At 37.2% G+C, this 15,907-nt stretch overlaps 1 protein-coding gene across 1 annotated transcript; it reads right to left on the reverse strand.

Moving 5' to 3' along the window:
- Nucleotides 1–2,458: 2,458 nt before the first annotated feature.
- Nucleotides 2,459–13,597, reverse strand: cnn3a (calponin 3, acidic a). The gene is made up of 7 exons (XM_059524968.1): nt 13,370–13,597; nt 5,312–5,433; nt 4,809–4,875; nt 4,336–4,473; nt 4,021–4,137; nt 3,543–3,689; nt 2,459–3,458 (listed from the first exon to the last, which is right to left on the reverse strand). The coding sequence occupies exons 1-7, from the start codon at nt 13,424–13,426 to the stop codon at nt 3,117–3,119; spliced, it is 990 nt and encodes a 329-aa protein (XP_059380951.1). The 5' UTR covers nt 13,427–13,597; the 3' UTR covers nt 2,459–3,116.
- Nucleotides 13,598–15,907: the final 2,310 nt, after the last annotated feature.

Here is a 15,907-nt window from a genome sequence, read left to right on the forward strand (position 1 = left end):
TCTCAGATGTCACAGACACATGGTTTCAGCTTGTATGCAGGGAAATTTAAACTGGGAGAGCAGCTTTAAACCATCTGTGGTTCTCATTAAAGCCCACTTCTCAATCTTTCACCTACTATAATGATCGTAATAATGCGAAATATAAATCTAAATTGATTAAATGGTTTGGTTAAAAGAAAACTGAGGCAATCCTATATGGATATAATGCATTCCTAAAGCAAACGCAGCCAGATTTTCAGAAAACGGGCAGCTTGTTTAGTTTTGTCTGCTTGAACGCATTTCATATTGGGCTGGAGAGACAAACAAACAATCTTCACCCACATACTCCCACTGCTCTCTCACCAGGCCTGTTTTCTCAACTGCGAGTAATGAATTAATGGTGATCAGCAGTCACAATTCCTCGGAGCGTGTTTGTCTGTGGATCAGTGTATCTTTGTTTTCCATCCTCTCCCCGCTCTGTTCATTCCAGGCCCTTTGCAGTGAGGCTCAGCCTGAGGAACTGAGCTGATCTGCTAATGAACTCCAGGCTGGTTCAACACATCTTTTACTCTTCATTGTTTTTAGGTCCACAGCTTGCCTCTACACAGCTGACCACATTTTTTATAGCCTATTTCTTTTTTTGGGAGCTACTTTTATCTCTGTGAAACATAAGCTTCAGCATAGCTCATATCTTGCATCACTTTTGGTTTCTTCTATCAGAAACTGTATTTTTGCAACACTTGCTATGCTTGAATCATTATTGGTATCATGATTGGCATCTGAATCTTTATTGGTAGTACTGGTAGGTTGCCAGGTTGGTTCTGGTGCCTCCTTTAGTGTAAATCCGTGGTAATTTTGGTTTATTTTAACATCTGCTAGTGAAGAAAAGTACTTGCATACCTTTCGACAACTTCCTGCATGATTTGAGGCATAATTTATGTCTGTAGCACAAACAGTGCAGGACGAATTACATGCTGAAGTTAAAAACTTAGTGTTATGGTTTCTATGAGCAGTAATAATAGTGATGCTTGCCTTAGCAGACACCACCAACTACCTTATGACCCTCTCTGAAGTTCTGGCATAGACTGCACAAGGTTTTGGCCCTCGGCCCCTATACTGGCACCAGGGTGGCACAGTTAGCAGCGTGACGCAGCATACAAAAGCTGCAACACCAGTTGAATTCCCGTCTGCCTTTAAAGGCTTTCAGAGGTTTCTGCGCTAACAGTCTTTTTCGGACCTTCTCTCTAATTGAGTCTTGTGTTTTTGTCCCAGATTCCGCAGCCAGCACAAAGCGCTGATTATCCCGCCGTAACAAAGTCGGGAGGGGCAAGGGGCAGCACTGGAGTGAATGCCATTGCTTTCTCATGAAGGCGATTGGCTGTTTGGTCACTGTCCTGTACACATGGGTAGTTTTATGTGGTCCTCCCCTCATATGTGGACCCACTACTTACACAATAGCAGTTCAACCGAGTTCACTGATACCCAGATTAAGCACTAACATGTTACTTAAATTAGTGGACTCTCGGTTCATCATTTACAACTGCAACCACTGGAGTGACTACGCATTGAAGAGAATTCTTACATATTATTGGCCTTCAAATCACTATGGAAACCAAATGTTTTGACCCAGAAAGCAACATGCAACTCTAACATGTTATTTGCTGCTCTCTCCTCTTCTGCTCTCGATTCAAGTCTGCAGCCTCAACCCAACTTAAACTGGTCCAATACGTCTGGAACGTTCCATCACAATTTTACCATTCCGTCACGTTTTGGTTGACACTGCGGCCAATAAGAATGCAGAAAGCGTAATTCAATTCAGTGGTGTGCAACTCGTTCCAAATCCCTCCATTGACATCAGCTGAGCTGTAAAGTCATCAAGTTCATTTCATTGACTTAATTGAAGGTTTAGGAAGAAAAGATGCAGAGGATGATTTTTTTTATTTTATTTCCCAGGACACAAACAAGGTGCTTTTCAATAACTCGTTTAAAAACCCATACATATACATATGCACAAAATGCAGTCGTTCTATGAACTGGTGCTTGAACACTGACTTGCTCTACTTTAGATTGTTTTTCGCTGCTTTTTGTGGTTATATAACTGTTTCCAGAAACTCTGGGCTATCGACACAAGGAGCAGCTTCCAAACGCCTCTGAGGGTAGCCTCAAAAACACATGATTTATGGCTGCGTTGTGATACTTGGGCAGAGCCAGCGCACATCTAAGGCCCTGTGCCACTTCAATTCACCCTCATAAAAGATACAAGAGCAAAAAACCAAATAACAAAATCAGAGCCATTGCCGACACCACACCACACCTCACCAGGACAACAGCAGATAACCAGTCTGACTACAAGGAAAAAGGAGAAAATGTTTTATTCAATCCTAATAAAACTGAAATCAGTTAAAATGTATAGATAACCGAGCAGCTATAATTAAATGTAAAGGCAATAATGGTCAAAATAATAGTAGACATTCAATACTTTATTTATAAGAATTTAGAATTTATTCATAAGAGAACCACATGACAGAAGATTTATAATGAAAAGCAGGACAATAAATACAATGGGAAAGATTTTCCAACATTATGGCACAAAAAACTAAGCAATAGGGGATTTTTTTGGGTCGTCCAGTGAGCTAATCTTTAAAACGTTAACATTTGTAAGGTTGTAACAATACCAGGCATTGGGAATTCTAAACAGAATGACTCCAAATTGAATGACTTAGGAAGGAATGTCTTCAGGAAGGCTTTCGGTCTATAGCAGTTGGAGCAGAGCGGGATTTCAATGGCGGATGAGCTTTAAAACTAGCTATAATTTTTAACCTTGAGATGCAAGGCCAAAATAAACTCAAAACACAAGGCGTAGGGTGTAAAACAAAGAATCGTACTGCAAAACTAGAAAATTCTCTTTACAGTTCTTCGTACTTCATAAAAAACACTTTATAAAAGAAACTATAAAAGATCAATTTCACCATTGTAAAGATGGCAGATTTGAGATATCACCACTCACGATTGTTTACCCAAACACATGCGCTGGGAGGGAAGGGGTAACTGTGAGAAGTAAAATGCATAGCAAAAGACTTGCTCTGTTGATATACATCATGTTAATACTGCTTTGACTAACAGCGCAGCAGCGTTCTCTAGTAGTCGATGCCCTGGTCGTTGTAGTGCCCTCTGTACTCGTCGTGGTATTCACCCTGGTACTCTTCCTCTTGATATTCTGCCTGATAGTCACTATCACTGATTTCGGAGCCATTTGTCCCGGTGCCTTGGCTGCCGTTTGCATGAATCATGGGCTCTGTAGGGGTGGCGCAATACTTGGGGTCGTAAACTTGCCGTCCCAAGCCGTACACGCTCATACCCTTCTGAGAGGCTACCTTATTGGTTCCCATTTGCAATGAGATGGTGGAGTTGTCCACTGGTTGCAGAGCTGCCTTCTGGTCGTAGATGTCTCTCCTAGTTCCTGGGGCAGACATGCCAGCCTGGAGACAGACACATGGTAAATGTGTCATTTTTGATAATTTTTGTTTGATATATTGTTGATACATGTCTGCGTTTTGGTATACCTGGCTAGCTCCTTTGTTGGTGCCCATTTGCAGACTGATGGTGGTCTGGTCATAGGGTTTCTCTGTCTGTGTCTTGGGGTCGTAAAGGTGTCTCCTAGTCCCATAGGCGGTCATACCAGCCTGGCTTGCGCATTTGTTGGTTCCCATCTGAAACAAAAGTCAGAAACACCTGGGTTAAAAACACCCCTGGAGATGATTTAACTTGAATTTTCTCAAAAAAATCTGGTCCTGCAATCAACCCTTATCTTTAGAAAACCTTCCCAGAAGCATGTCTGCACTGATATTGATTGAGTTGCTGTTTTTAATCTGGACTTTTAACCGAAATGTGGTACAGGTAGGTTCAAAACTCATAATGAATGATCCTTGAGTACCATTCTGGTAAAAGGATCAGCTGAATGACCAGTTCTCAATAATTAGGCTTCCTTTAAACCCACTCATGCAGAAACATTCAACAAGTTCCAGGAATAGTGTCTATAACCTGAAGTCCGATGACACACTGGCCAGCCTTCATCTTCTCTTCATCAAACTGTCTCTGCTGCTTGTCTGCATATTTCACACCTATGTCAAAGTTTGTTTCCATGCCTTTGGTCTTTGCCTGTTGAAAAAGAAATAAACATTTTATAGTTGCAAAATTTAGGCTGTCAATATTTTTTTTTTAATGAAACCTATTTATATTTACTCAAGGAAACCCTTTATTTTTAATATTTCTTTAAATCACTTTTTAATTTTTATCAACAAGACCTTTACAAAATATTCAATGTAAGACACAGGTTGAGCAGAACTGAGAACGTACCATACTGGCCAGAGCGAGAAGTGTGGTCTGGACTTGCGTCATGTTCCCATTTTCAAAGAGGTCATTGGCTTCAAAGATGTCATTGGGCTTCAGCCCATAGGCCAGAATGGCTTTGATGAAATTCCCAAGGTTCTCTAGCTGAGGGTACAATGGTAACAGAAAGGGTATATTTCTCCATAACATCATTGGTTACCTCATTTTTTAGATAAAGGAGTTAGTTTTAGTTGATGAGTCAAAAAGTGCATTAATGGGTCCATTTATTTTTACAGCATGTAAAGAGTTCTGATACTAGAGCTTATATACACTAAATATGTTTCTGCAGTTGTTAACAGCATCTGCCTTTCTTCGTATTTGCCAACAATGTGATTTTGTATGCTGTATTATAAGTCACTTTGAAAGGAAAGTGCTTCTTACTTCTCAAACGGGCTAATCTGGATGAAAACAAAGACCGTAGAAGACTCTGAGAAATTTACCTTATGCCAGTTTAACTGTGAATGGTTTATTTTCTTTATCGATCCAGGCTGAAGCTTGTTTATCAATCTGAAAAGAATAAAAACAATGAATGATTTCAATTAATTTCTTTTTGCAAGCATCTTCAATGGGCACAATAGAGGAGTAAAGTAGGTAATTTCGATTCTACTAGCATCACCCAATGGAATTGGCAAAATAATGATTGTTTTCATACTGGTCACCCAAACATAGTCTCAGCCCAAATGTATGCCATTGGTATGCCATTTCATTATGTCTGGCCAAGATGCTCAAACGAGCTTTAATAATGCCACAAATAGTGTTTAGCTGGTCAGACAAGGAGTCTTCCAGTCTGACCAACTGAAATGTTCCCAAAACTGACCAACAGACCAGCCTGTGAGAAACTCTAAGGCCAGCAAACTAGCTTAGGCTTGTTAAAACTGTTTTTTGTTTTAAGCAGGGAAACCTTGCCCGCACGGCCAATTTATGTTTATGTTTACCAACTTACTCGCACAGTATGACGCCATCCTTGAGCCCTTTCTGAAAGTTGTCTCCGATCGGCATTCCCGTCACCTCCTCGATCCAGAAACGAAGTTCCTCCTCCTTCTGTAGGTCATATTTCTGTGCGATCTGTGAGAAGAAATAACCCAATCAGTGAGTCAGCCAACACACATCAGTCATTTATGAGTCAAACCGGCTCTGCAGGATCACAGATATGTGTCCTGGACAATCTTCCTTTAGATTCTACTGTAATGTGTCAGCATACATGCTTATCTAAACTTTTGTAATGTCAATACACTTTTTGCTTATCCTCACACAGAATATTTAACTGAAAAACACACCAAAACAATAGTTTGAAACACTTAAAAGGCCTGTTTGAATTTTAAATGTTGGATAAGAGCTAATGTAAAATCATCAAATGCAGCCTAATTAAATTGGATTGCCTATAAAAACTCATATCTGGCTTTGTTTGGCTTTCTCCTTTGTGAATAGAATGGCGTTCAAAGCATGTGAGGCAACACCGACGTGCGATTGTGCATAAAATTCCCACAAAGAGTCACAGCAAGAATCTATTCTGGCCGTTTCGCTCTTTCTCAGGACTTTTCTGACCGTAAATAGCACTGTTGACCAGCTGACATTGAATAATGTGCTCAGAAGGGACAAATACAGTATGACTAACAGCAGATCTTTACAAAATGCCTGAACAAAATGTCAATGTTAAGTCTGTTTATTGTGCAGTAGGTGATGAAGTAAATCTTAGTAAAGTAATTTGAGGCATCAAAGTAAGAAGTTATTCAAATCTCTAAAATCAAGCATGTGTAATAGTAGATGTCAAACATGCCTCACTGAGCACTTCTTATTAATACAGAATTGTTTTCTTCTTCATGAGTCCTAACTATTACTTTAACTTCAAGTATAAGCCTTCAAAAATAGTTTACATATTTTTGGGGGGATATTAAATAATTAAATTTAAATACAGCATGTTTAAACTGATTTAAAGTAGCTAACAATACAAGTTCCAGGAAATGGCTTCTATCACTCCATTTCGAGTTTAGGATTCAGGGTCAGACTGTACAAAGACAAAGCTAAATGCGGCTATCATACAGATCATGAGAGAAAGGGACAAAAGGACCTACAGGGAAAAAGGGTGGATAAGATATTCTCAGAATGAGGTGTTTAAGACAGAAAATGTCTCTCTTTCCCACCAAAACATGATAAAGGCTTTCCTCATGGCCTTCTGTCTGCTATCTCAAAACATATTTACAGCACAAACACAGTCCTAACCCTTTCGAGTTTCCACAGAGATATCTAGCTAGAGTCCTCTTACTGTTTAGCTTATGTTTCAGGTTCTAGGTTAATTGCAATATCTGCTTCTTCTCAGAAGTGGAGGGAAATATTAGCATTCAGAGTTTTTTGGTCTAGTACAATGTTTAGGAGACACTGTGAAAAGTATTTGATCAGGTAACATACAGGTATGTGCTTTATTTGCACTACTGGCCAAAAGTAATGTGTCAGTACGTTTTTTTTTTTAAAGGGGTATCTTAAGAACACTAAGGCTGCATTATTTGAGCAATCAGTAAAACAGTAATACTGTGAAATATTGCATGTAATTAAATGTTGTACTTGTTTTCTGTGTTAACATGTAACTCATTCCTACAATGGTAAAGCAATTTTCACCATCACTACTTAACGTTTACAGTCTTCAGAGTCACACTATGCTTCAGAAATCATTCAAATATGCTTATTTGCTGCTCAAGAAACATTTATTGTTATCATCAGTGTTGAATGATCTATAAAGAGTTCAAAATAACAGCATTTATTTGAAAAATAAATATATATATATTTGTTTTTACATTATAATTGTCTTTTCTGTGATTTTGGGTCCATTTAATGCATCCTCACTAAATAAGAGTATTAATTTATTTAAAAAAATCTTACTGAACCCGATTATTATTCAACAAAATAACATTAATATCAACAAGTATATCAACAATAACAATTAACAATATCATTTTTAATTTTCAAAATAATTTTAAAAAATAGCTCCGTAGGGTATGAAAATACTATGGTATTCATAATATTATATAATATAATAATATTCAAATCACTTTCTATTCTATTTGTTTTCTTTTTATTTATTTGATAAATAAAAAAAATCCTTGCTACTGTACATGTACTGTATTAAGCTAAATGAGACTTGTTATAGCACTTGCGTATAATTGCTCTTTGATTCTGATTGCTTCCATTGTACTCATTTGTAAGTCGCTTTGGATAAAAGCATAAAATCACTTTGGTGTCTTGGCAAATCTATTACCAACATAGTATCTGAGCTATGATGTCCACATACTTTATACAATTGTCTCATTTGTGCCTATTTTTATTCCTCCTAAGGGATTTGAAGATATAGCTCAGGGGCCCGATAAACTTCCATAGAAGGCCTTTCGGCAAGCTGAAGTTCAATCAGATATCCTCCCACACTGCAGCCCAGGAGTCAGAATGTGAGACCACTAGAAAAAAATGGTGTGTGGGGTGTTATGGCAGGTCCCTTGTGCAATTTGAGGTCAGCCGAGATGACTTTTCTCCTATAATGACAGACAAAAAGCTAAACCGTACACAATCTCTCATCTTTGAAGAACTGCATGACTTTTGGCATGTTCCAAATAGTTCAAAAGAGCACTGGATGATTTCAGACGTAGTGGGAGACAAAGAAGGTTATATCTCTGATATAATGAGCCATTGACTAGGGTGATTTATATTAGACACGGATTGGAAAAAATCAAGACTGACAAAAGAAGGGGAAAGAACAGAAGAACTCCATGGAGAAACTGAGCAAAGATTGGAGAACCATGTGTCTGTCTTGTCTTTCCTTCCAGTCCACTGGGAAACCAGCCAGTGGTAGAAAAAATAGAGAGGAAAATATGGAAAAGTGACCCCTTGATGGAGATGTTAGAGGCATTTGGGGAAGAAGAACATTCTGGAAGGTTGTGGGCCGATCCCGCTAGAGACCGACCTCTAGCTCTCCTCCCCCACTCATAATTCTGAGAGCTTACTGATGACAGCACAAAAGGCGAGCAAACATCAGACTAAAAAAAGGGCAGGGAGTGAAAGGACTCGCGATGCGACGCGATCGATTCGACAAACAGTCCCTGAGAGATCGATGTCAACAGTGGTGACAACGGAGGAGGGGAGGGGTGACCTTTTCACCTTGTGTAAAGACTAAAAAACACACACAAACACAAAGTTTAGCAACATGCAGTCAAATCTACAATCCTCAAAAAAAAAAAATCCCATTTGTTTACAAACTAAGCATCACTTCTCTATTAGTAAAATAATTAATTATTCAAAAGTGTGCATAACTTACTGTGGCATCATAATAGTTAACTTAGCAAAAAACAAACTTGGTAAACGAGCAAATGTTCTGACTTTATTTTCTCTGACTAATACAGAGTACTGTGCTGAAATCAAGCATGCCTGTTTAATCGCATGCAAGCAACTAGTCCAGCCAGCATTAGGCAAAAATTTAACTATGTGCTCTGGAAATACCCCAGCTACAATGAGGAAAGATTTGCTCTACTATACCTGTGAAATCAGCTTGTTTTTCAGATCTGAAAAGGAACTTTTTAAGTCACAAACTGACAGACATTTATCCTAAAAAAAACATGTTAGCAATGTTTACATTTCAAAGTTGTTCTAATGATTGCCATGTGATTTTAGGGTGTTCTGATTGGTTGCTAGGGCATTGCTAGGGCGTTCTGAGTGGCTACTTACTAGCTTCAGTCAAACAAGCCCATCCTCTCAACATTTCTTTTTCCCTATTACTGTATGCCATTTTTAAGGTTGCTAATATGCTAATATGAGTCTCCTAAAACAGGCTTACATGCATGCAAGGTCAAAAAACATGTTAGTTTTCTCAGAAAATACATTTCATTTTACCTAATTTCTAAATGATTCATAAACGACTCGGGCGAAGCAGTTAAAAGAATCAGTCTCTCTAAACCCCTCCTTTCCGTGAGCCCTCAATGCTGTGAATAGTCAGATGGTGCAGTTCTATGTGATTGGTCCAGAGCCATAGAGAGCGCTCTCTACAGCTCTGGATTGGTGTAGAGCCATAACAAAATGAGATTCAAATTCCTGACGAATGGTTTCGGCGATTGCGAGCAGACTCTTTATTTGACAGATAATAACTTTACAACTTTTAGTCAGCTTCACAACTTAAACTGCTGATAGTTTATGTTTACATACAGCAACATGACACAGTGCATGAAAGGTAATAGTCAAAAATGCATAATAGCGGCACTTTAAGAGAATGTGTGTAATATTCGGAACCACAATTCTAGGTGATCGCTAGGGTGTTCTGAGTGGTTTCTAGGCGGCTACTTAGTCAAACAAGCTTTTTTTTACATCCAAACTTTGTCTTTAACTTTTTTTTATGTGTGTAATATTTGTAACTACAATTCTAGGGCATTGTTAGGTGATTGTTAGGGTGCTTTGATTGGTTGCAAAGTAGTTGCTATGGTGTATAGTAGTTGGTATGGAGTGGTTGCTAGGTGTCTAAGTCAAAAGAGCCCATTCAAACTTGATTTTGTGAAGAAAATGCACATGATCTTTGGAACCACAGTTTTTCAGCTTTGTTAGGTGGTTGCTAGGTAATAGCTAGGGAGTTCTGATTAGTCACTAAAGTTTTCCACCAAAGTATAAAAATATAATAATGATGATGATTGTTGACTTAATCACCACTCAAAATAACAATGACAGAATGACACATTTTTCACAAAGATTTTAAATGCGGAGTAGTGCAAGTAGTTCAGTTCACAGGCACATTTTGGACAAAAGGCTTTCAAACCTTCAATAGACATTGATAATCTTTTTAAATAAGTGTTTCAATAAGTCTGGTCTATGTTTACACTGTTATAAAATCCTGCTGAACAATAGACCCAAAACAATAGCTTCAGGAAGACACGCTTTCCTGTTGTTCCTAAAATGGCAACACAGGGTTAACAACCATGGCCACACTTCACAGAGCCTTAACCAAACCTGGAAAATATTGCTGATCAGCACATTGCAGGGAATGTAATGGCCCCTCACTGGGCCGCATACCCATCAGCATTCACAGTATGGCAGTAAAGTGTTTTTACGCCGAGGATCAACATGGAATGTGGTATTAGAGAGCGACAGATTAAAGCCCTAAGGTTAACCTGGTCAGGTTTTACCCAAAAACCACCGTGACCTCCTTGCTCTGACATTCGTCCTGTCCCAGGACCTGCTGTGGGCCCAGTACTGGCATATTTCCAAGACTGCAACACAGACATGCACGCTAAGATAGATGCAGAATGAGATGAGCATGAGAGCCAAGAATAATATGAATTTATTCCAGTCTGAAAACGCTTTTGCCATGCCTGAAAGAATCAAGGTGTCTGTTGAACCACATCCAAACATTTCAGGGGGAATTCCTGCATGTCTAACTCCATATTCAAAGTTCTGACAATGGAAAATTTGTGGATTCAACATACAAGGGAAAGTATTTAACTACTAAACAGAGCTACCAAATTCTCAATGGCTTGCAAAAGCTCTCATCCAGGAATCGCTGTCCGTCTCTACCCACTGTCCGGGGAAAACAACATGGCAAAAACAACTGATATGATTAATATAATGCAACACGAATGGCCATTATAAAAATAGGTTGCTAATTGACATCTCTTCCATGTGTAAAAATAAACCAGTCTGAACAATATCTCCACTGTGCTGGACTTGAGCAGAGGATGATGCTTTGGCAACAAGACCGTAATGAACGGACCCTTGTGTCTGCTATTACATAACCATAGAGGGTCGTTAATTTGATTGGGAAAAGATCCTTTCCCATTATGTCATTTGTGAGTTTTATTTTAAGGAATAATTCTATTTGACAAGGAGATTTGTTGATATTTACAGGCTGATGTACCGATGTGTCTAGATCTCACCATAAGAGCTTTGACTTCCCACATTTCCAAAGGCAGAAAACAGCTCTTGGCTTTTAGTTAATTAATTAGTCGCAATTAATTGTTGCCCAGCACTAAAATAATATTAAGCAATGATCATGTGACACTGGTGACTGGAGTAATAGCTGCTTAAAATTCAGTTTTGCCATCAAAGGAAAAAGTAGATTTGAAAAATACATTCAAAACAGTTATTTTAACTTAAAATATTTTAAATATTGCTGTTTTACTGTAGTTTGGACCAAATATATACATTCTTGATGAGCATGAGAAAAATCTTCAGAACTCTTACTGACCTCAAACTGTAAGCATGCAAAAAAGCAAACACTTTTTTCCGCAGTCTTTCAGTGTCCAGCAGGGTAAAATGGAAAATAAGTCATGGATAAAGAGAGGAAATGGTGTAATGGAACTAGTCCCTAGAACTACACTAGCAAGATCAAATTTGTAGTTTTAGCCACATGCTTTTCATTGTAAAAGCTTAAAGAACGCCAAAAAATTCAAATTCTGTCATACTCATGACATATGTTTTTTGAAACCTGTATGACGTTCTTTCTGCTATGGAAAAAAGTTAATTTGAACTCAATTTGAATGTCAAGCTCCAAAATAAAACAAGAAAGCATCATAAAAGTATCATGCATAGTTCATGAGAGACATTTGTGAATTAATTGTTATGAGATGAATCAGTTCATCCAGTTTATCAAATCACTAACTTAATGATCAGTTTACCACTCACCAGGGGAGAAAATTATCAGAGAATAACGACTAGTGTTTTGCATCTTTTATAAAGCTTGAAGGCTCCAGCTTCTTTGCAACTGCAATAAGCAACCAGTATTTCTCCCTTTGTGTTACTAAAAGTCACACGGGTTTGAAACAACATGAGGAAATAAATCACATAATTTACATTTCAGGGTGAAATATTTCTTGTAAAGCATCTGGCTAAAAAAAGTTACATTCATTCATTGAGCTAAATATGACATTATTGCAATACACCCTTTGACAGATCAAAGCGAGTAGTTGAACTCTTCTGAATGAAGCAGGATTATACACATCACAGCTGTTCCGGCACTGTCGTCACGTTTTAGGAATGCTTAAAATTCCAAGATGAAATCCTTACTTCCGAAGGGGTTAGATGAAAGACACAGAAACCTACCAGGATTGTTCAGGCGTGACAAAAAGTTGAATTTACCTAAGATTACTTGAATCAAAAATCTCTCTTCAGCACTGATGGTGTCATGCTTAAGACATCTGTTCTGTATGCATGTATGTTTGTGTGTGGTAGGTCTTTTTAAGTTAATTCATTGGTTTACGTATGTTATTGTATGCAACATCCTGTCTGATCATTTTGACTCATGATTTACAAATCACGAATACTTATCACTGCTAAAATATTAAAGATTAGACATGCTTCATAACGTTTCCTTAAAATGACCCTCCTGCTCCTTATAAGAATATTTTCTTTAATTTAACAACATATTTATTCCAGAAGTAATAAGCTTTCCAGCCTATATGACAGTCATATTAAAAATAAAAAAAACATGTTGATTATCTCTGACCAGGTCATCTATAAACTCTGGACAATCAAAGATCTATTTGAGGATTTCATTTAATTTTTTTTTCTTCTTTTTTTTCTTCATGATTACTCTAACACAACCATACGAAATCAGAAACGTATCTAGGGATGCTAACTTGCAGTTAGAGTAATTTTCCATTTAATAAAATCAATACTAAACAAAAGAATCTAAATCATAATTTACTTTTATTATTATTATTATTATTAATGTGCTTTTAATTCAAATCCACTTGAATTCAACCTCCAATTATAATTGTGTCGTGCCTATTAAAGTTTTCAAGTATTACATAATCAATACCACGTATATAAAAAAACCCCCAAACATTTAAACTAAAACCATTCAAGAATGCCAAACTAACATTTGTAGCGAATAATGCAAAATAAACTAGCCTACTTTTTTAAAGCACAGTAATACTCATAACTGTTTCTATAATGCAAACCAAAACTCAGAGATCATCTATTCTAAACCATACATACTAAAAATGTAAGAATATTTAAAACAAAGAAATAAAGTTCAGTTTACCTTGTTTTTCACCTCCGCGGATAATCCGTAGGCTGGTCCCTTGTTAAACTGCGTCATGATTCACTTTTGTAAAAAAAAATCTTAAAGTCACTGTACTGACCAACAGGGAACGAGAGAAGTTAAGTCCTAAAGCTGCAGTAAAATCACAGTAATTTACAGAAGATTCGGCGCTCCGCGTGCTTGAATAATCCGCGCTCAGTGAGTTTCTTCCACAACAGCGACTCGCGCAAAAACTTGTATCCTCTATCGAGAATTTGGGGTGGAGCTAAATTATGCGCCGCTAGAGCCAATCAGAAGCATCGATTCTGCATATTAAACAGCCTATTGTTTCTCTGGCTCTACTTGGCGCCACTGCCGAAAGTAATAGATCACCTCCTAGCACAACTATTAATCGAGTTTCACTTTACTGGAGAGCTGCTGCTTATCTCTACAGTTATATGGAGTAATAATACTTTCTTTGTCTTCTTCGAGTTTTTATGTTTGCTAGTTTGATAACAAGATAAACGTTTCACGGTTAACTTTTGTCAATTTACAAACCTTATTGCTTAACAGATAAGAATGCAGTAGGCTACATCCAAATAATATATTAAAACGAAACTATATATTATATATATAATATATATATATATATAATATATATATATATATTAAGAATTATCTAAAAAAATGTTCTTATGAATCTTAATAATAAGCACTGATTAACTTAAAAAGAAATTGAATGAAATAAATGAAAATTTTACTACATTTCTGAGTGTGCATTAATGATTTGTTCAACATTAAATAATTTAATATTTGTTTGTTGGAAGGAGCCACACATCCTGGGGGATACAAACCTTAAAATCAAATATAAGAATCAAGTAAAAAAAAAAAAAAAATTGGTCCCAATAAGATGAAAATAGCATTAAATTAATTTTCTGATGTCTCTTTATGGGTTTGCCCTTTTTGGGGATAAAGTTGTCCAAATTAAGTCCTTAGCAATGCATATTAGTAAACAAAAATTAAGTTGTGATATATTTACAGTAAGAAATTTATAAAATATCTTCATGGAACATGATCTTTGCTTTTATGACTTATTACTGCTTTTGTGGTCCAGGGTCACATATAGCATGCAGAGCAATTAAAAAAAATGAAGCTTACAGATTACATAAGTGATAAGTGACGTGACATTCAGCCAAGTATGGTGACCCATACTCAGAATTCGTGCTCTGCATTTAACCCATCCAAAGTGCACACACACAGAGCAGTGAACACACACACACACACAGTGAATAGAAGAATAGAAAATCAAATAAGATTACTGCGGTAATACTAACTATGGTATGGTAAAATGCCAGTAACCACAATTTATCAACAGAAATCAAACCATGTCTATCATAAAAGACACCAAGTGTATGCATCCAATTTCTGTGTTGCCATTTTTTGTATTGTCAAGTAGCTTTAAATGAGCAGTTGATGCTTTGAGTTTGATGTACTGGGTGGAGCTGTAATGTCAGGGTTATTTTTGTCTTAAAGGTTGAAGAGAAAACAACACGAGGAAAAACAACTATCATGGAGGCGGTTTTCTGAGGAGATCAGTATCTCTCACTGTCACTCAACCTGTGCAGTGTCAACAAGGAAGACATTTTCTCTAAGGTTGATTTCGTTTCATGGAAATTTCTTATAACATAAGTATAAACAAAATGCCAGAATGTTGTGTGATTTATCTGAAATAAACATATTGATGATATTGGTGATGTATCACCCAGTGAAAAATGAATGGGTGAGGTGTTTCCTGATAACTCTTATGCTGAATTACTCTTGCCGTTGGTGTTTGGTGCCTGTACCTCCTCCCAAAAAGTTCCATAAATGGTCAGATTTTGGCTTTACAAGATGTTAATTGATAGACTGGAGTGGCGTGTATTACTTGTGGATTATTGTGATGTTTTTCTCAGCTGTTTGGACTCTCATTCTGATGGCACCCATTCACTGCTTTCATTGTTGGTGAGCAAGTGATGTAATGCTACATTTCTGCAAATCTATTCCAATGAAGAAACAAACTCATCTACATCTTGGAAGGCGTGAGAGCGAGTACATTTTCAGCAAATTGGCATTTTTGGGTGAACTGTTTCTTTAAAAATCTATTTCATTGTGGATAAATGGTATTTTTATTTCTGCAATGCTACAGTTATCATCTATGCTCATAACCAAATTACACATGACATCACATACCTTTCAGACATGTCTGATGGGATCATCCATTTGCAGCTGTTCAGAAACATCACAGTCGCAGAACCTTATGCTAAGAAGTAAATGACTAAGTTACCTGTATGAACTTGTTATGCAAGACAAAAGAAACCACCAGGTTACGCTCTACCTCATGCTGCAGGAATCAGAGTGCCGTCTCATCTCTAAAAACAAGAAGAACAGGATATTATAGACACATAAAATAAACACTACTGCTAAGAATTGCAGCTTTTTAATCTGTTTAGTCTCTTTTTCACACCATTTCCTCTAGAATCACATACCAGCACAGGAAGACAATGAAGTACCACTGAAATG

Source organism: Carassius carassius, chromosome 35 (genome assembly GCF_963082965.1).
Source record: "Carassius carassius chromosome 35, fCarCar2.1, whole genome shotgun sequence".
NCBI classification, from domain to species: Eukaryota; Metazoa; Chordata; class Actinopteri; order Cypriniformes; family Cyprinidae; genus Carassius; species Carassius carassius.

Excerpts from the sequence above, each read along its gene's own strand:
- cnn3a (XM_059524968.1), bottom strand. The coding sequence starts at position 13,426 with ATGACGCAGTTTAACAAGGGACCAGCCTACGGATTATCCGCGGAGGTG. Across the intron at positions 4,876-5,311 it reads GATGGCGTCATACTGTGCGA|ATTGATAAACAAGCTTCAGC; the intron begins GTAAGTTGGTAA and ends TATTCTTTTCAG. Across the intron at positions 3,459-3,542 it reads CCAACAAAGGAGCTAGCCAG|GCTGGCATGTCTGCCCCAGG; the intron begins GTATACCAAAAC and ends GTCTGTCTCCAG.